The sequence below is a fragment of the Vicia villosa genome, linkage group LG4, assembly GCF_029867415.1.
Source record: "Vicia villosa cultivar HV-30 ecotype Madison, WI linkage group LG4, Vvil1.0, whole genome shotgun sequence".
Classification (NCBI taxonomy): Eukaryota; Viridiplantae; Streptophyta; class Magnoliopsida; order Fabales; family Fabaceae; genus Vicia; species Vicia villosa.
Genome location: NC_081183.1, coordinates 99,723,410 through 99,745,442, shown reverse-complemented (window position 1 = coordinate 99,745,442; position 22,033 = coordinate 99,723,410). Strand labels below are relative to the sequence as shown.

Sequence of the window (22,033 nt, the reverse complement as noted above, 5' to 3'; positions counted from 1 at the left end):
TGATTGAAAAGGCCGATGGATTTGTAGGAGTATTTCCAGGTATGTCCTCCTTGTTAACATTGATTTTTGGTTTAGTCAAAAGTCTTGATTGGTATGAAGATTGATGATGCTGAAGGTGTTGAAGTTCATATTTTTGAAGATCCTTGGCTGTTTCTAACTTGCTCTGGGCAGAGAAGGTGTTGTCCTTGCTGCCATGATGCCCAATGCAAGTACTATTTTCTGCATATTTGGTAATGAAGATGATAAGCAAAGATCTGATTGTCTCAAAGTGCAATTTTGCCATTCTGATGGTGACCTTTTTACTCTTCTCTCTGTGTACAAAGAATGGGAGGCTCTGCCTCGGAAGAGGAGGAATAAATGGTGTTGGGAAAACAACATCAATGCTAAATGTATGATAAATGGTGTTTATGTTAGGTATAGTTTGAATTCTGTTAGTGAAGTTAGTTTAGAAGTTAAACTGTTATTATAGAACTGTTATGCAGAGTTATGAAGGGAAATTCTAAATTCTGTTAAGACTAAAAAAACAATTAAAGTTAACCTCTTTTCTTCTTCTTTTGAATATGATTTGTGGGCTGCTGAGTGGTTATGTGCAGGGAGTTGATTTTTGTTTGATGTGCATTGTGTTGTTATGGTTGGCTGGATGAATTTTAATGGGCCTTCATTCTGATTTTCTGTCTTAAGCGTGTAGGTTCTGACTTTGGTTTATGTTTTTTTCTATCAAGTGCAAGGCTGTTGAAGGCTTTCTTCTCACTATGAGTATGCTTGAACTTTTTCTTCTGTTGTTTGCAAGAAAATGAGTCTTGGAAGAGAATGCAGTAGCTGCTGAAGAAAAGAAGTGTGATAATAACTGTTTGAGAAGTAATGGTAGATAGCTTAGGGATTTATAATTTGGGAAGTTAGTTTTAGATGCATAGGTTCTGTTATTGTGGATTCAGTTTTCTGTTTGAGAACTACATGGCAGCTAGCTAGGTTAACATGTATTTTCAATCGTTCAACAAAATATTAAAATATTTGTATCATTTGATGCAGTTGGTAATAATTATTGGTTTTTGATTATTAATACATGTGCATATATATATATATATATATATATATATATATATATATATATATATATATATATATATATATATATATATATATATATATATATATATATATATATAATATATAATATGATACAGAAATAAACTGTGGCAAGATTAATGGTTTAGAATGCATAACATATAACCACGGTTTTAAATTTGCGGTCATAACCAAAACGTGGCTATATCTTGAACCAAAACTGTATGTTAAACGTTAAACTGAAACCGTGGCTTTATCATATGGCCACAGTTCTGTAATCATGGCAAATATAAACCGCTGCCTTAATCAAACTACCTAAACCGTGGTCTAAAAAAGCCACAGTTGTCAAAAAGGCGTGGTCTATACCAAAAAACCGTGGACTTTACTTTAGGCCACGGCCGCATACTCCACAGTTGGATTTACGTGGCCAAACCGTGGCCTCAGCGTTAAGCCACGGTTATTTTGCATATAGTCTCGGTTTCTTGGGCGTGGCAGGAGCACTTTTTTTCTGTAGTGTTTGTTCTCTAAGACATCCATGATATCGAAGAATCTATCAGTGTCAATCTACAAATCCAAAAACTCCTCTATTCCCATCGTTCCATAAATTAATGGAATATCAACCTTCACTCTAGTCATAGTTATTTTGTCGATTCCCATGATAAAACTCTTCCTCGTAGGGTTATTCTTATTTAGAACTCAAATTTTTAATAATAACAGCACGATCGTTTCCACCCCGTGGAGCCCTAAAATTTTGTCTCTTCACTGATTTCCATTGTTGTTGGCATTGTTCACCTGATTTGCTAAAATCGCCATCTGTTTAATCAAAGCAGTTAGAGACATAATAAAATCCACAACAATTCGCTCAAAATTTGCCCTGGTCAGCAGTTAATCTCTCATAACTAATCAAGCTACAAAATGAAACATGAGAAAACTTGTTTTGATAACAACTGAAGCATAGTAAACTTCATTACTAAGTTCTATTACTAGTATAGTAAAGTTCATTACTAAGTTCTATAATAGGGGTTAATTCCATTAATAACCCTAAGATATTGGACGAACATGCCACTTGAAGAAACAATATCTTTTTAAACAGAAGATACTTAGAAGATCCTATTTTTCCTGAATTCAAACAAAAAGACAGTTCTTGTTGGTATCCAAAAGAAAAAAGTTGATATTCACGTGAACCAACCCTACCTCAAAATATCTATCTATTCAACATACATCATCTATGAGAATAAAATCTATCCATAGTGAAACAATACCAACAGTAATAACATTTTCACCATTCCACTCTCTCTATATATAATCAACTAAATCCACCACAAAAACTCACACAAAACAAGCAACCCTATCACCAACAAAATGAAGATGATTCTAACTATCTTCTTCATTTTCTCTCTTCTTTCCCTCTCTCATGCATCAGTAGTAGATTTCTGCGTAGCAGATTACAATGCACCAAACGGCCCAGCCGGATATTCTTGCAAAACACCCAAGAAAGTAACCGCCGATGACTTCGTCTTCCACGGCCTAGCCACAAGTGGAAACACCACAAACATTATCAAAGCCGCCGTTACACCTGCATTCGACGCGCAATTTCCCGGCGTAAACGGACTTGGAATCTCCATTGCGCGTTTAGATTTAGCTCCAGGTGGAGTCATTCCACTTCACACTCACCCAGGTGCTTCAGAAGTATTGGTTGTTATTCAAGGAACAATTCTTGCTGGTTTTGTTTCATCTGCTAACGTAGTTTACCTTAAAACACTTAACAAAGGTGATGTGATGGTTTTTCCACAAGGGTTGTTGCATTTCCAAATTAACAGTGGTCGTTATAATGCGCTTGCTTTTGTTAGCTTTAGTAGCGCCAATCCTGGTTTACAGATATTGGATTTCGCTTTGTTTAAGAGTGATTTTCCTACTGAGTTGATTACTGCAACTACTTTTCTTGATGCTGGTTTAGTGAAGAAGCTTAAAGGTGTTCTTGGAGGCAGTGGTTAATTAAACTATGTTGTTATCCATGAAAAAGTGAGGATTCAGGATTACTGGGTTTTTTTTACTGTTGTTGTATTTGTTTTGTTGTGTTGTTTCTTGTTGTGTCAATGTTAGTTTTTTTGAATAATGGTAACTTTATAAATTTGTGAGATGAGATGAATGAATGTAAGTGAAGTATTATCAAAACTGCTTTTTATAGATTCAATTTCTTCCTTTTTCCCATTATGAATTGCATTCAATAGAATAATATTGGTGTGCTTCTTCAACACAAGCTTCCCATTCCTATTCTCCATTCTTTGTTGCACCGTCGAGAGGATGTGATGTGAGTACGAATGATCTCCGGATGTAACTTGTTGAAATTATTCATGCTGATGGTTGAAGACTGAAGTGAAGGAACAAATTGTTGAGGGGACTATAGGTTTTCATGATATGGTATATAAGAATTAGGGTTATTGTTATAATGAGATGAAAGTGGGTCAATTTAAATTATTTTTTTTGTTTTCTTTACAGACTTTTAAAAATAAAAATAAAAATAGAATCCGTGTGTGTTGTGACTTTAAAAAATAGATATATAATAAACATACATATAAAATAGACAAGAGAACACTTCTAAAATTATTTCTTTTGCATTATCTATTTAAACAAAAACAGAATATAAGAAAACACATATAAAATGGAGGAGAGGAGATTGGCAGGATTGCAGTTAATCGTTTAATATGAATATTAATATGTTTTTGAATAATAGTCTATCGATATATTTTCGTAAAGGTGGTAGGAGGAGACGTCAGGATTATTAATCGCCCTTTTATTGGATCAATCGGCTATTTATTCTATTGGATATTTCGCTTTTGTCAATGATAAGTCATTCGACGTGAAAATTTGGGGGTGACGTGTCCTCGCCCTATAATAGCATGAAATAAGTCGTAGGGGAAGTGAAGTCATGCTCTTCTGAGTACCAAGAGATAAATTATTCGTTCTCTGGATGGTGCTATTTCCAATGAAGTCTTGGATCTAGGCCCAATGAGTATATAAATACCTCAACATTGCAATTAAGAAGGACAAGCTAACTCTAATATAGAAATACTCACAGACAGAGCTTCTCACCGCCAAGTTAGTTAGATCTCTACCTCACAATAAACCTAAAATCTTGACATCCCTTAATCACTAGGTGTTGTCACACATTTGTACTCTTAGTAAGTATAGTTGATGTCCACCGCGGGACCTGGTAAAACTAACATGGGCCATCATTACAAGATTCACCAGGATTAATGTCCTTACGTTCGTCCTTTCCATTCATCTTTGTGACCAAAAAGACAATCACTTCGGCCAACGAGGAATCCGATGACGAAGAACGTGCCAAACAGAGATGCACAATGTTATGGATGACCTTCGTTTCCATAACCAAACCCTAGAGGATAACATCCTTCATATCCAGTAGAACCAGTAGGAGACAGACATGGTGGACGAAATTTAGGTATTGGATCCATAACCTGTATCGGATGAGATATGGGAGGTGCCCATTCTAGAGAACTTCAAGTTGTCATCGTTGTCTAAGTTCGGCAGGGGCATCAACCCGTATGAACATGTTGCCTTTATCAACACTCAGATTGTCATCATTAAGGCGCTTGAATCCTTGAAGAGCAAGTTCCTATCTAGCACATTTAGAGACGCAACTCTAAAGTGGTATACAAGCTTCTTCCGACTCTCTGTCTCTAGCTATCAAGCCCTTATTAATTGATTTTATTTTAAGTTAGTAAGCTTTATTAGGTTAACTCAAGTAGATTTTGTTATTTTAGTTCAATTTGGATAAAGCACAATAGATGCTCTCTTTTATGAGTTTTATGTGTTTGCTATGTTAAAAGGACTGCTTAGATGATAAGTTAGTGCATAATAGAACTTGAGCATTAACTCAACCTTAGTTCAACTAAAAGATGTTGTAAGGATTTAAGGTCTTCAACATTATGACAAACATGGCATTGGTGTAAAGAATGAAGCAAAATCTAACTGAAAAATTGGAAAGATAAGATCAAATGCTATAAGACAAAAACCTACAATGCTGCTAGACACTGAATTTCGTGTAGCCAAAATAATGAATATTCACAAGGCCCATGATCCAATGTCAAGATGAAACCCTGAAAGTTTGAGGATATAAAAGGACCACATGGAAAAAATGAAGAGAGGTTCAGAAGTTGAAAGACTTGAGAAATAACTTAGGAAAATATCTCCTTTGAAGAAGAAGAAAAAGTCTAAACCATTAATGAAGAGTTTCCTTCATCCTTCCTCCATTGAAGAAATGTTGAGATATCATGCATGATAGAGAACTTGCCTCTTGTTGATTAAACGATTGTAAGGAGTAGAGTGTTGCACTTAGGTTTACATTTCTTTTTCATTTGTGTTTAGAAATGTTAACTGTAAGAACTTGTATTCTTGTATTTAGTGTTCCCACCATGGGTTAAACCTCTTTTTGTTGTGCAATGTGAAGTTTAATAAAAGAGTAGTATTTTGTGTTAAATGGTGTGATTTTAAGTGATCCCTATAACTATGTGACATAATGATATACATCTGTTTCTTTGGTTCATTATCTTAGAAATAGGTAAAGGTTGGTTGATGATTGAGAGGTCTATTAACTAATAGAATTTGTAAGTAACTATGGTTGAAAATAGTAGGATATAGAAAATAGTAGGATATACATATTCACTAGATTAGTCATTTTAGAGATAAAGGACTACATGGGGAATCAAAAGTTAAAGTACACATGATTTAATTTTATTGTGAGACCTCAAGAGTTATTCCCTTAAGTTTGTGCACATGCTTTGACGTTGTAGACATACACCACTAGATCATTTTTTTCCTCATTTGTCACGATAGATCTAATTAGACACACACAAGATATAAACTTCATTAAATGGATCATTGCTCAACATAACTCTCACTATTGATTTAACTTCTTTACTATTGTTTATTGCTACTTAACATAAATCTATGACAACCAATTATTATCGTTACCTTTTTGCTCATAATTATTCACAAAGTTTTATAATGAGATTCAAATTAAATTATTGCAATCTCTGTGGGATGGATACTCTTACTTTTACATCACTTACTACTATTTAATTTGTATACTTGCATATATAAAAAGTACAATAAGTCTTAGGCACCATTGTCGGAGATAGTATCAATAAAACTTTGATTTTATAAACTTTTTTTCAAAAGTACATTAGAGCTTTTGACGTTTTCTATCTTCTGGTTACACGACAGGTGCGTGTATGTTGAATGTGTAAGTTTCTGACTCCAGTATACAGAGGAGACCCTAAACCTAAAAGAATACTCAGATTGCTAAGGATATTTCAAGCTACATATCACTTACCAGGAAACCTTCTTCCCACTCATTTGCTTGAAGTCTTTAAAGAAAATTTTGAAGAGCCTTTCGAAGAAGTCTTTACAGAGCAACAACTAGAACAATAAGGAGTCATGGCTGAAAATGAAATTATTGGCATTGCCAATGATAGAGCTGGAAACATAAGGGATTATGTTGTGTTTGATTCCAATATCATGAAAATAGAAATCATATGACCAAAGAACACATTAACATAACTTGAGTTTAAACCAATGATGTTCCAAATGCTACAAGCTATTGGACAATACTTTTAACTGCTAGTGAAGATCCATATCTATATTTAAGGCAATTTTGGGAGGTTGCTAGTAACTTCAAAATTCCTGGAATTACTGTTGATGCTTTTATATTAATTTGTTTTCATACTTTTTAAGGGATAAAGCAAAAAAGTTGGCTTAATTCTGTAAAACCTAATTCCATTGCCACATGGAATTCCTTGGCTAATAAATATTTAGCTAAGTATTTTTCCTCATGTCGAGAATGCAAAAATTGAAAATTAAATCACTTTATTTAGAAAAGGAAACGATAAGTCTTTGTTTGATGCTTGGTAAATATTTAAAAAAAATTTAAGGTAATGTCCACACTATGGGATCCCAATATATATATTGACTTGGAAACATTTTACAATGGTTTGGTACCATCATCCTGAAAATGTGGGATGCATCTTCTTGTGGAAGATTTTCATCTAAGTCTCATGAAGAAGGTTACAAGTTGTTGACTAGCTCCTATGTGTTGTTTCTTCCGATCGCATGTAACTCTTCGACTATAGTTGACTTCCATTGTTTATTCTCTAAAGCCTCATTATAGTTGATTGCTTCAGCACTTGCAAGCAAAGAAAAATGAACTAATTCTCCATCATGTGTGATTTTATCATCACCAACAACTTCACAGTCATGAAGCCTTGCTGGAAGAATTCTAGTGCTTTTAGGTCTTTTGGCTTGTGCTAGCCAAACCTGTAACACCCAAAAAATATTGATTAATTATTAGTTAATTAACTGATTTAGTGTGAATATATGAGTCATTGTGACTATTTGTGATTTATTGGTGATTACGTGGTGTATTGTTGAATATGATGTGTTGACATAATGTGTTATGGGGTAAAGCAAATTAAGATGGGTATAAGGATTATTTAAATAATTTTAGATAATTAAAATAATTAGAGAGAATTATTTTAATTAGAAAAATAGAATAATGTTGCTATTAGAGATGATAAGGGCAAAGTAGTCAATTGTAAGAGATTAAGTGAGGGCAAAAGTGGAAAGACCTATTAGGGGTTCAAGGGGTAAGTTTGACAAAAAGGAAAAAATTGAGGTTGAGGGTTTCATTTTGTAGGATCGTAGAAATAGGAAGAAGAGAGAAGAGGCTAGGGCACACAGAAAGAAGAAGAGAAACCAATAGAATGCGAGGAAGAAGAATCAATCATTGGAAATCTAAGGTAAGAGGTGTAATTCTTATCATTATGATTGATATGGGTTTAGGTATTTGTAGGTTTGTGTTTGGTATTTTGATTGATGATGATAACATGATGATTTTGTTGGAAATTGATTCAATTGTGAAGTTGTTGCCAGGAATTGATGCATATGATGTCTAGTATGATGTGTTGCCTTGTATGATGATCTTGATGAAAAGTATTATATGCTATTATGCCATGAATTGATTGTTTGAGAGTTGTGGCTTTGAGTATGTTAAAAGTGATTTAGAGATGATACATTGAGGTTGTGAAGTGTTTATTTTCCTTGATTAGAGTACCATATGATATGATATATTTTGGGGTTGTTGGAGGTCAAAACTTAGAGTTTGGGTCTTTTGGAAGGTTGAAAAACAAGAGAGATCGCACAAAACCGTGTAGAAAAAGTGGTTTTCTGGGACCTGACATGGGCGGCCGTGTCAGCCCCCTGGATTGTGGTGTCAAAAAACCGTGTAGAAAAAGTGGTTTTCTGGGACCTGACACGGGCAATGTCACCTTACACGTGTGGCCGTGTCAACTCCCTGGGTTTTGTAATGCGAAATCATTTAGCCATAACTTTCAAACTGTAAGTCTGTTTGATGCGTCATTCGAAGCGTTAGAAAGCTACTACGATGAAATACACCTTGGTAAAATAAAATCAAACATATGATGTATTTTTCCAGTGATTGTTCTAAGATAAAGGAATGTGTTTATGCATTGATATAACATGATGTATGCTTCTTATGATGAATTGATGTGATTATGCCTTGATGGAGTATGACTTATGTTTATTGTGATGAATTGATGTTGTTATGATTAAGAGGTATGTATTATTAAGTGTGTGATGATATTATAATGATTGCATAAATGATGATGCGTTTTGACTAGTAATGGTCATGTTTTATTGTGTTGTTGTGCACTACGCATTCATGGCATATGGTAGGACATTGGTTTAGTGATGTTGATTAGAACAATTGGTTCAGTGATGTTTGTAGGATGTTTGGTCCAGTGATGGCCTCAATCTCATAGCACGGATTGAGTGAAATATTGTGAAGTGCTCTGGTTCTAAGCGGGAATCGATCCTATTGGTGGGAATCTTAGGAGAACATGACTGAGTCATCAGTGAAGTTTTGGTACCACATGCATGAGTCAATAATGATGCATTGCATTCTTTGTGACATTTCATAATGGTTGATTAAGTGATGATTTGATGATGCGTGCATAAATGATGTTTTGATAGTGATTGTGAATTGATTACATGATTATACTGCGAATGGTGTAGTGACGTTGTGTATCTATTATATTTATTCCTTATGTCATTTATAATGATTATGAGTTACTCACCCTTTATGATTGGAAATGTTGCCTCGATACGTGGGTAACTTGCAGGTGATCGGGATTAGTTTGTTGAAGCATAGAGCATAGCTTCGGAGTGCGTTATTTACTTTCTTTCGAAGTCAACTATGCTTGTGGTTAACAACTATTTTTAGAATTGTACTTCAGTCAAACTGATCATAGTCTTAAATGTCCGATTCTTTGATAGAGTAGAATTTAAGACAAGATTTTTCTAGGTGTCGAACAATTCTAAGACTCCTTCTTTCACGACCATTGAGAAACCTTTTTCGACCAGCTGTGCAACACTTAGCATATTGCACTTCATGTCAAGTACATAAAGTACATCTTTGATCATAGCTTTAACTATATTTCTCCTTTGAATAACAATGTTGCATGTACCTTCATCTTACAATAAGTTATTATCTGCAAGTTTGATGTTGCTCCTCTTCGACTCGTCAAACTCTGCTAACCACTATCTTCGACTTGTCATGTGATTTGAACAACCTGTGTCAAGAAACCAGATCTTGGAGTCGACATGCTCATCTGCCATATCATTTGAATCATCTGAATTCTAATGTGCAAGGTTTGCTCTTTCATGATTGTTGCCTTTTGTCTCTCCATTGTCTTTCTCGTAACAACAATTTTTGGCCAACTGACCTCGCTTTTCACAATTATAGCACTGCACACCTTTCTTGTCTTTCTGATATGAGATTCCTTCTCCTCTTTTCGAGGATTCAAAAGCCCTATCATCTGCTTTATGCTTTTGACGATTCATTCAAGACTTCTTGCCCTGAGTCTTGTCTCTTTTGCCTTTGAACTTGTTAGAACCATCATGTTTCATCCATATCTACCCTTGTAGTGCTTGTATTGAATCTTGAACCCATTTCCTCTCGATAATGTGTAACTCATGTGCCTCCAAGGAACCAACCAAATCTTCCAGTTTCATGATTTCAAGATTGTTGGATTCCTGAATAGCAACGATAACGTTATCGAAGTGAGAGGTTAACGTATGCATTACCTTCTTAAATGCTGCCTTGCAATCCTTCTTCTTGTCATCCTTATGGACAGTTCTCTAGGCTTCTGTTGCATTCTAAGCACGTGCAAGAACTCCATTAGTAACCACTTCTAGGGTTTCATGAAAGTCAAACAATGATTGCATTTGTTGACTCCATCATATTCAATTGGTAGAGAATTTGAAATATTGTCATTGTTAGCGTTCATCTTTGCAGCGATTGATTAAAAGCCCACGATCCTGGAAACATGATCAATGACGTGTGATTCTTAAAAACTCGATCAAAAACCTAATCGGAGCTATAGATATCAATTTGTGAGTGCGTAAGACACTTTTAGTCAAAAGAGAAAGAGAGAGAATGAGAAGAATTAATGAGAAGTGCATTTAAAGCTGTATATATAAAAACTAAATTACAATATATATATATATATATATATATATATATATATATATATATATATATATATATATATATATATATATATATATATATATATATATATATATATATATGAGACGACTCAAGTGAGAACACTTGGTTATTATGAGAAATGAGAACAATGAATCACGACCATTAAATTTTGATTTGTTGATTTTAATGAACTGGATTAATTTCTCTTTCTATGTTGATTTAAAATAAAATATTAAGGATCATAGAAAAAGAAATTAATCAAGTTCATTAAAATCAACAAATCAAAATCTAATGGTCGTGATTCATTGTTCTCATTTCTCATAATAACCAAGTGTTCTCACTTGAGTCGTCCCCATATATATATATATATATATATATATATATATATATATATATATATATATATATATATATATATATATATATATATATATATATATATATATATATATATATATATATATATATATATATATATATATATATATATATATATATATATATTTGTGATCCTCCTAAATATCTCAAATTTTATTTTTAGTCCTTTAAAATATTTTTTTTAAAGAATGGTCCTCATAAAATTTTTTATCCACACTTTTGATACCTTCTGCAACTTAACGACGGTTTTTACAACTTAACAACAGAATTAACAATAATTTTAGCGACGATATATTACTTAGTAACTATATTAACGCTTATAAAAAAAACTATATTAACAACAATATATAACTTATATATGAAGTAAATAACATAACAAATCCTAATTAATTTAGACTTGAGCTTGAATTACTTTAACTCAAATTACATGCTCAAGAATTAATCGAGTGAATACAAAACTAAGCTGTCAAAACATGCAGTTAACTTTTCAATTGCAATAATACGTATATGTGACCATCAGAGAGTTCGATTTGGACTTTGAGTCTAACAAAAGAAGTGTAGATTTTCTTCTTCTTAGCTCTTTTTCCGCAAGATCACAGGTTTCAATATAACAATTACACTATCTGTTTTCGCTGGCATGCTGACAGGGTGTTAGGAGGGAGCTTTGGTTCGGAATCTGCAGGTATTACTGCCTTGTCTCAGGACCAGCAAAGGCGCGGTAGTGATGCTGCCAGCGTGTCTGTGCGTGCGCAATGGAGTTCTCTCCTCTCTATGTTGCAGTCTGTTCCGCTGGCTGTGGAGGAATCGGATTCCTTTGCTTGGACCCTAAATTCTACTGGCATTTTCAGCGTCGCTTCAGTCAGGATGGTCATGGAAGAAGCTAAAGAAATTGCTTGGCAGTCGGATACAATCAGCAGCATGATCACCATTTGGGCTCTTAAACTTCCGCTAAAAATTCAGGTTTTTTCTTGGAGATTCTTGACCGGTAGACTACCGTTAAGAGATCAATTGATGCGCAGGAATCTGCCCAATATTGTATCCGTGAATTGTCCTTTTTGTGAGTCTCAAGAGGAAAACTTAATGCATTTATTCTTTGAATGTTCCGTGGTAAAGCATTTATGGAATAGGATTTTTGTTTGGTTGGGGGCTGGCCAATTTTTATCCCTGGCAGATTTCAGGTCCTTCTCTGCTATACAGGAGAAAGCGAAGTCAGGCATCATTAAGGAGAAGATGAACATTGTGTGGATTTCAACTATATGGAGCCTTTGGAAGATGAGAAATTTGATGGTTTTTGAAAACAACTTGTATAGTTTTGATTGGGTATTTAACAATGTTCTTTTCTTCTCTTGGAGATGGGTGTCCCTAAGCCACCCTTCGACCAACTTTTGTTTCTATGATTGGTTCAAAATTCCCTTAGGAGGTGTGAGTTCTGTGTAAGTTTGTTCCTGTAAGGGTTGCACCCCTGGTGCAATTTTCTAATATATTGCTTTTCAAAAAAAAAAAAACTAAAATATGATCTGTAGTGTGAAACTCGGTAAATATAAGAATAACTCCAAAAATTACTTAATAAAAGCACTAATGTCCTATTAAAATTCTCATTTTGTAAATAAGATGGAAGATAAATATTATACATGATAAGCACTAAAAAAAACATAAAATAAAATACTATAAAATAGTAAAAATACACTTGTCAAATTGTTAAGCACATAACCAAATACAAAGTAAGTTGACAAAAGTTATAATTATAAGATGTGGTTAGAATATGGTTTTACCTGGTTGAGTAAAAATAAGGTGCCCTATAGGATAGGGAATTTGAGATAACCACAAAAATATGTATGGCCATATATATGTATTTCATTGAGACTTGCAGAAAGGGCTCAGTCTATTCTAGCTGTCACAATGTCTTATTCTCCCTCATATCATGTGCTTGTGTTGTGGACCACCACCTATGATTTGTTTTACACTTTTCCCATCTCAAATTCTTACTATATGACTTATTAGAATGCATGTACACGAAACCTCCAATTAATGTGGAACTAAGGATGGAGGATACATGCTTCACATTATATGAATAGTAAATGATTATCAATTACTTTCTTACTTTGAATGCTTGAATTAGTATGTTACCATTATCACTTTTCTTTCACTAGGGTTTGTCCGAATACTTAAAATATCTCTGACATCTCTAAATAAAGATGTGTTTAATATCTGACACGTGTTAATATTCGACATTGATATGAAATTGATGTATGTAATTAAATTCGACTTACTTATTTTTTAAAATTATTATCTGTGTCAGTGTCTATATCTTATATTAGTACGACATTGTAATTTAAAACATACATTATAAATTAAACACCTAATTCATTTCAGATTCATTCAAAACACACATACTTAAGCATGAGGTGCAATTGCAAACTTCATCCATGCACCAAACTCAAACAAAAAGATGCTTCTTGTTATCCAAAGAAAAAAAGTTAAGCCTTCACGTGAACAACCATTCCTACCTCAAAATATCTATCCTTTCAACACAACATGTTGAAGCAATTCAATAGCAACAAAAAATATCCACTCCTCCCTCTATTATATAACATAACTAAATTCACCACATAAACACACACAGCACAAACAACCCTATCACCAACAAAATGAAGATGTTTCTCACTATCTCCTTCTTCATTTTCTCTCTCCTTTCCCTCTCTCATGCATCAGTAGTAGATTTCTGTGTAGCAGATTACAATTTACCTAACGGCCCGGCCGGATACTCTTGCAAAACACCCAAAAAAGTAACCGCCGATGACTTCGTCTTCCACGGCCTAGCCACAAGTGGAAACACCACAAACATTATCAAAGCCGCCGTTACACCTGCATTCGACGCACAATTTCCCGGTGTAAACGGCCTTGGAATCTCCATTGCGCGTTTAGATTTAGCTGGAGGTGGAGTCATTCCACTTCACACTCACCCGGGTGCTTCGGAGATATTGGTTGTCGTCCAAGGAACAATCTGTGCTGGTTTTGTTTCCTCAGACAATACTGTTTACCTTGAAACACTTTACAAAGGTGATGTTATGGTTTTCCCACAAGGGTTATTGCATTTCCAAATTAACAGTGGTGGTTCTAATGCACTTGCTTTTGTTAGCTTCAGTAGTGCTAATCCTGGTTTACAGATATTGGATTTTGCTTTGTTTAAGAGTGATTTTCCTACTGAGTTGATTACTCAAACTACTTTCCTTGATGCTGTTGTGGTGAAGAAGCTTAAGGGTGTTCTTGGAGGTAGTGGTTAAAAAAATGCATGTTGATGTTCATGAAAGAGTGAGGATTATGGATTAAAGATTAGTGTGTTGTGTTTCAGTTGTTGTTGGATTTGTTTCGTTGGGTCGAGTTTTTTGTTTGAAGGAATGTAACTTTAGAAATTTGAGACAAGAAATGAATAAATTGTATGTGTATTTTCTTGAATATTTGAATTTTTTGTGTGCGGGACTCATTATAGTGTTTACATCGTACTAAAGGTATAATAATATAATTGTGCTTCTAAATAATAGAGAAACGTTATCTGTACACTCAAAGTGACACATACACCGTTTAATGATACGGTTATCATGCACATGTGTAATATGATACGGTGTACTTCTATGGTGTAAAATTTTGGCGTACACATAGCAGCCCTCAATATAATAATATCCATTTTATTTTAGTTTAGTTAAGATTTTATTTCGGTTAAAATAGGGATTTTATTTTCGACGGATGGACGAAGAAATATAGAGTATAATGGAAAGTGCGTTAATCTGTACTTTTTTAAACATACCTATAATACACATTTTGTAAAACACAACCAAATAACACGTTTGTGAAACAAAATTATATATATATATATATATATATATATATATATATATATATATATATATATATATATTATATATATATATATATATATATATATATATATATATATATATATATATATATATATATATATATATATATATATATATATATATATATATATATATAAGATTTTTAGTTGGTCAGGGTGGTAAATAGTCCTTTTAAAGGAACTCAGTCTTTTTTTCCTGAGAGTTTTTATTCTTTAGGAGGTAGGGTAAAATCAATGGGAGGTTTTCAAGGACATGACATGTCGTGATGTGGACCATTCGAAAGGTCTGAAATGAGATTGTGTTTTCTGGTTCGACAACCAATGTGAAAGAAGTGGAGGAGATGAGTACTTTTTGGTTTGAAAATAGTTTTTGGACAAATAAGGGGAGACTCTTGCATTTTCATGGATTGGCTTCAGAACTATATTATTTGGATTAACCAATAATAAATCGAGATATCGGTCATATTGAAAGAATTGTGTTTGTTTTCTTTTTTCTTAGCGGTTGTTCATCCAGTGTGCTTGAGTTCTACGTTGTCTATCCTTTGGCGTGGTGATTCTTTGAGGGATTATCTCTTGGAGTTTTTTGAGTTTTTATGTGGCTTGTAGGTTTTTGTAATGTTTCATTATTTGTGTTTTTGTGTTTTTGCTTTATTTTTCTTTTCTTTTACAGCTTTTGGGAATCCTTGTATTAGTTGTTTTTATTTAGACTCGATTGGGATCTTCCATTTTTTAATATTATTTTGCCAATAAAAAAACAAAATACATTATTTATACCAACCAAGAGAAATTAAAATATACAAATGATTAATCAGACAACAACCAAGAGAAATTGGTGTGCTTGTAAATAAAAAACTATAGGAAGCAAGCAATCCTACATGAACAGGCGTCATTCAAGTCTTCTTGTGTGAATGGTGTCAGATCGTTAAACACCTATAATTTGAACAAAATATAAACTAGGATAACACAACAACAACAACATTAAACGTTCAATCTCCACAAGAATAAGAACATTAAACATTTTACTAACTAACTAACAACAACATTAACTTTACTTACAATAAAAAAAGAAAACTTATACATTTTACTTTATAACTAACGTAAATAAATAAGGTACATGTGTATATAATAAGTGATTACCTCTTTCCACGGAGACAATATTCAATATGTGCTTCATCACATAATATCCACACTCGTATCCTTTTGGTTGTGGCCTTGTCTACATATAAATTTTATATAGTGATTAATACATACAAAAAGTACAAGTATTAAATTTGTGAAATTAAAAGAATGTCACAAATAATACCACTTTACGGAAAATAAATTTAGACTTTCTATTTGTAAAACCATAACACATATTGTATTCGTTCACAATTTTACATGTTGAAAAAAATTAAACATAAATAAAAAATATTCAAACGTAAAGGGAACATTTTAGTATTGCAAATAATACCAATTACACACTAATTATATCTTTTATCTTTGAATTAAGTTGTTTGCCTAACGAACATAGCATAATTATGATATTCTGTTGAGGACAAATAATAAACCACTGCATGAACATCCAAAATAATTAATAATGGATACTAAATTGAATGCTAAATAAGTAAAAATACAAATTCATATAAACTTACAAATTGATAAACGATACTATGTAGTAATAGCTTTTATGTTTACTTAACCAATTTTGTATGAAAGTTTGGATCTCCATTGAGTGACTCCCTAAACATTGAATATTGTAAGGGTCCAAGGATCCATACACATTTTATTTCTTTCTTTCAATAAAAAGTTGGTGCATGTGCCTAAATATTAAAATAAAAGTCAAATTTTGATGTGAGTCTTCACATTAAAAGTATTAGAGAAGAGTGAATATAAATTGACATCACCCTAAAAGATGCACTTTCGTGCACTATAATTGTAGTATGGATATGTCAAGATAATTAGTACACATTGTTAGATAAGTGACTCCAAACACAAGAGTGAAGAATGAATTGTGGTATTCAAATTTTGCGATTGATTTAAAAGTTTTAATGCTTAAGTAGTAAATTGTGTTTGTATTTTTAAGATTCTAATAAAAAATAGTAAAGTAAAAACCATAAATTAAAAAGATAAGAGTTAGACATATGACACCATAGATTATCCAAGTTCAGTCGAACTTGGCCTACTCTTGTCTCTAAGAGATCTTCTTGATATTTGACTATAATATTTAGCTTTTACAGGTTATGTCCATGAACCTTTGATACAAGCGAATCCCGAGATTTTACACCAGATTATCTCCAACCAAAAGTAAGCTTTTACAAGACCTGAACTCGCGAATCGAGTATAGATTTTACAGGCTTTGCACGGAAGATTTTAGAGCAAAAATATGAGAATTATACTTTTATTTAATTTTGATCACTTCAACAAATACACAATTCTCGAAAACTCGCAGATTTTTCAATAATTAGTAACTAAACTATTGTATATTACACAAGATGTGTCTTATACAATATTTCAATTATGATCGGATTCTAACAACACTAGTTACACATAAATAATCACCACTAAAGCTCGATTAGGTTCCAATTCTAACAAAACCTAACCTTACTCAATAACTGCTACCAATTGAATAAATAGTAAACTATGCTAAGAATTAAAAAACCTAAGCATTCAATATCTTACGAAAATTAAATGCAAGAGTAAATGAGAGAGACATGACACCAAGATTTATAGTGTTTCACTGTTAGTCCTCACTTTTCCTAATGAATTCTTCAATGGTTTCCCATTGGAACCTATTTTGTTCCTTTTTATTTTGACAAATATTACAAGAGTTCATACAATCACTTATCCACAATAATGCTGAGAAAAATAAAATTTCTATATGGATCTTGATTTGTATACAGCGTAATGCCAAACTATTTTACATAATCTTTACTTGATCCACGCTTCTTGAATCTCACGGATCACTAATCTTCTCTAAGTCTTCGTGTGTAAAAATCAACCCTTTATACTACTGATTCCATGAGCGATGAGTTGTCTAAATACTTGAAAAGAATCCACCTTGCCTCTAGCCTTCCGCATGATCACTACCATGGTAATCTAGAGAGAAGAACCTCCTTATTTTCACTGGAATTTATCAGCATCAATGACAACAACCTCAATCTTGCAAGCTACCTATAAATCTTTACCCAATCTTTAATAACAATTAGTCTCAAGACAAAGTATCCTTCAATTAATTACAAATCTCTCATGATCAACATTTGAAATCAAAGCTAGAGGTTGAAGATGAAAGAAATTTGATTCTAAGGGTTTTTGAACTTTTAAAAGTGACAAGGTGTTGATTTCACAAAAATCACAATGAAAAATGTTTTTCTTTTAAGATTTGTTTCATGAAAAATGATGACAAAATGATTTTATATGTGCTTGATATTAAGCACAAAAATGGATGAAAATTTTTTGTTAGATTCGAGTCAAGTGCACTTCATGATTTGAATCAAATGAGCAAGTAGTGTGAAGCAATATCTCATAAAGAACGTGACTCATTTTCCTGTGATTAGGCTGTGATTTGAGTCATAGGTGTTGCACCCCAATTTTTGACCTCTGAGATCCCATCATTTTCTAAGTGTTATGATCATACCCCAAAATTTGCCCGCATTTTTTTTTCCGAAGAGAAGTCAACAGACTTCTGTCTAAAAATTTGGAGTTTTATACAATCTTGGATTTTTATTTCATAAATATCCTGATTTTATGAATACTCGATTTTTAGAATTTTTTATACAGTATTTTGGTTCGCTGTTAAATTTATTCTTTCATAAACGCCAAATACTGTTTATCACTTCATACACTGTTTATTTGAGATTTATTTTCAGATAAATAATGCTGACGCAGTTGGTGCAGAATTAAAATTTACAGGCGCGGAGTCCGGGTTTCAGATTATACTGGTAACAATTAAATTATTATTGGTTTTATTTCCCACTAATTTTTATTTTTATACTATATTATTTTTTTTCTTTCTTTTCAAATATCTTCCTTTCTTTTCAAATCTCTTTCTTTCAAATCAAATCCTAGTTTTATTCTATACCCCTTTTCTTTTCAAAAACCTACCATACTTTTTTTTCAAATCCTACTACTATTCAAACGGTACCATTCCATTCCCAACGTCTCTATCTCTCTCTTTTCACTCTATAAATACTCCTCATTTTTTCCATAAATTCTCACATCAAATTTCACTCATCTCCCAAATTTCTCAAACTTCTATCTCATAATTATTTTCTCTTCTTCCCCGGCAAAAATGGCAAAGTGGATGGATACGTTTTTTCTTATGGTCATCACTGTTTTGGTGGTGATCATGTCCTTTTTCTGTCTGCATAGTCCTGAAAAATGTGGACCTGGGTTGCTTACACTCACGTTCATCTATATGTTGTTATTTATAGCATGGGTTTTTAATCGTCATTTTTAAAGTTTGTTGTATCTTTCGCTTTCAAATAGTGTACCGTTTATTTTATTTGTCGTACTGTTCATTATATTATGTAATATTTGTACTGTTAGTATTAAATGTTGTACTATCTGTCGTACGGTAGTTTAATTATCAAGATAATATTATGTGTGTTAAATATTTATTTTTCTGTGCATGAAATATTTTTTCAAGGTTATTATCAGGAATTTCGTTCGCATACAGTATATTTTATTTATTTATTTATTATGTTTGTGTTTTTCTAACAGCTCAGTTAAAAAAATTTTTCACCATTAACACAACAAAAAAACAAAAAGAAAAAATTAACTTTAACTGTTGAATTTTCACTTTAACTGTTACGTTAATGCCCGGACAGCCAGTTAACAGTCAAACCCGCTGACAGCAAAATTCTCCGTGTTTGCACTATCATTCAAATCAATCTTTTGCATTTCAAAATTTCAAGATTTTTGTTCTAGAAGTCTTCTGATAATCACATGATCAACAGAGACTCAACACTACACAAAAATCAAGTACGCTTAACTGTCTCCTACACAAACAGTCCCTAACTAGGGTTTTTGTTTTTTTCACGAGAACGAGTTTTTGAGACCTAAAATGGATTTCATGGATCTCCATATATCTCAAAGTACCACCAGGCAAATTTTCAAACTTCGATTCGCTCGGACGCACAGTCAACAGCTCAAACAGTCAACAGACGACCAGTTTGACCGAAAAGTCAACAGACAGTCAAAAATGCAATTTTTTGTCAACATCCATATTTTGTAAAAAGAATCATCATGTGGTCAATGGTAAATCATAATTCATTAAGAAAAGTTCAGAAATCGACAAAACTCAAAATTGCAAAATTAGAGTTTTTTACCTAAAAGTCAACAGAACTTTGACCGACCATAACTCTCTCATAATTTATCAGAAAAATTCCAACCAAAGCTCATTCTCAAGGAAATTCAATTCTCTACAACTTTGATGTTAGGACCAAGGTCAAGAAATGCTTCCGCCTAAGAGATATAAGCCAAAACATTACAGGTCATTTTCAAAGTCAACAAAAAGCAGTTTTTTGTCAAAGCCCATATCATCAAGATAACTTCTCCAAATGCAAAAACGCTTCCAAAGTGGCTTGTAGAGGACATCTTGGGATTTCCAAAAAGTAAAAGAACACTTTCATAGGATCAAAATTGAGGGAGATATGCCTTGATGAAGTTGACCTTTTTTGGAAAAATGCATGAAACAAGTAATGACCAAAATTTGATTTTTTTTCAAAAAGGCCAATTCTTTTGTGATTCAATCTTGATTCTCATATGTTTAAAGATATTCACAACATATCCATGATTCATGATATTTTTATTTCATTTTAATTAAATTTTATTCATTTAAAGTTTAATTAAAGTGAGATAATTCAAAGATATTATCAAAGATGCTTATGGTTGCCAATCAAGACCAATTCAAGATGCTTAAAGATATTATTGCAAGATTGAAGAGAATAATACTTGAGTGATTAAACTATGGTTAAGTTTTTTAACCTAGCATAAAAGAATATTCCATTCTTTTTCCACAAAATCAATCATGACAATTTCCACTTGCAAGGCTTTATGATCATATCTCTTTGCCTATAAATAGAGCTTCATTTTCTTCATTCAAGGAGGAAAAAAAGGGGGAGGAACACAAAGAACAACAACAATCACCACAAAGTCATAGCTTAAGTTTATATTTTTTGCAAAAGTTTCAAGAAACTTGTAAAAATCAAGGCTCATTCAAATAGCCACTTTCAATCAATTTCAATCACTCTATTCCACTCTTGGGACATCATAGAGTAAGTACAATGTAATTTTTAATATGTAGTAGTGTTAGGAGTTCATGAATTAAAAACTCCATATTTATGCATATTTTCAATTTCTCAAAAAAATGTTTTAATTTTAGTTTTAAGTTGATAAAATGTTTATTTAATTTTTAACATAAAAATATTTTATTTCTTTTCATAATTAATTTATTTTGCTTAATTAATTAGTAATTATGTAAATATTGCTTTTTTTAATTATTTTCAACCAATCAAAAAACTCCAAAAATATTTTCCTTTTAGATTTAGGTTTATATTTTTTATAATTTAATTTTTGACATATAAAATAATATTTTTCTTGTTAAGTTTAATTATTTGTATAATTATTTGTTTAATTAGCTTGTTAATTAACTTAAAATCAATTCCAAAAAAATCACAAAAGAATGAATTAAGTTTAATTTGTTTTATATTTATTTTTGTATATTATTTGATATTATTTCTTATCGTTTTCCTTTGTCCCGAATCAGAATAAAAGATCAAATATGGCAGAGATTGTATGCAGTTGATTTAAGACTTTTGGAAATTTATCGTGTAGTCGCTATGATTCTATCAAGCTTCTGATAAATTTTCATTAACTTTAAATCCGAGATCATCATTCACTCACCGTCGATCTTCACTAACATCGTGGATATACTTGACTAGCTTTAAGATGATTCGCGTGCTAACATACTAACAATTAACTTTAAATTCCGTATTTTATTATATTGTTCTTTATATTTCTTGCTTTATACTTTATTTTATCATTCATCATATTTATGTTTATGTTATTTTTTTCTTTGTCCATTTGGACATATTATTTATATTTCTGCTATTTTTTCTTTGTCCATTTGGACATATTATTTATAT

The 22,033-nt window shown here is 32.3% G+C and overlaps 3 protein-coding genes across 3 annotated transcripts; all 3 read left to right on the top strand.

The window, feature by feature from the left end:
- The first annotated feature begins 2,382 nt into the window (after window positions 1-2,382).
- On the top strand, window positions 2,383-3,259 carry LOC131599394 (auxin-binding protein ABP19a-like). The gene has a single exon (XM_058871768.1). It carries the CDS (start codon window positions 2,428-2,430, stop codon window positions 3,058-3,060), a length of 633 nt encoding a protein of 210 aa, XP_058727751.1. The 5' UTR covers window positions 2,383-2,427; the 3' UTR covers window positions 3,061-3,259.
- Window positions 3,260-6,525: 3,266 nt separating this feature from the next.
- On the top strand, window positions 6,526-12,469 carry LOC131597567 (uncharacterized). Its single transcript, XM_058870258.1, has 2 exons — window positions 6,526-6,590; window positions 11,680-12,469. The coding sequence occupies exons 1-2, from the start codon at window positions 6,526-6,528 to the stop codon at window positions 12,467-12,469; spliced, it is 855 nt and encodes a 284-aa protein (XP_058726241.1).
- A 1,095-nt stretch (window positions 12,470-13,564) lies between these two features.
- On the top strand, window positions 13,565-14,515 carry LOC131599393 (auxin-binding protein ABP19a-like). Its single transcript, XM_058871766.1, has one exon. The coding sequence runs from the start codon at window positions 13,681-13,683 to the stop codon at window positions 14,314-14,316; it is 636 nt and encodes a 211-aa protein (XP_058727749.1). The 5' UTR covers window positions 13,565-13,680; the 3' UTR covers window positions 14,317-14,515.
- The last annotated feature ends 7,518 nt before the right edge of the window (window positions 14,516-22,033 follow it).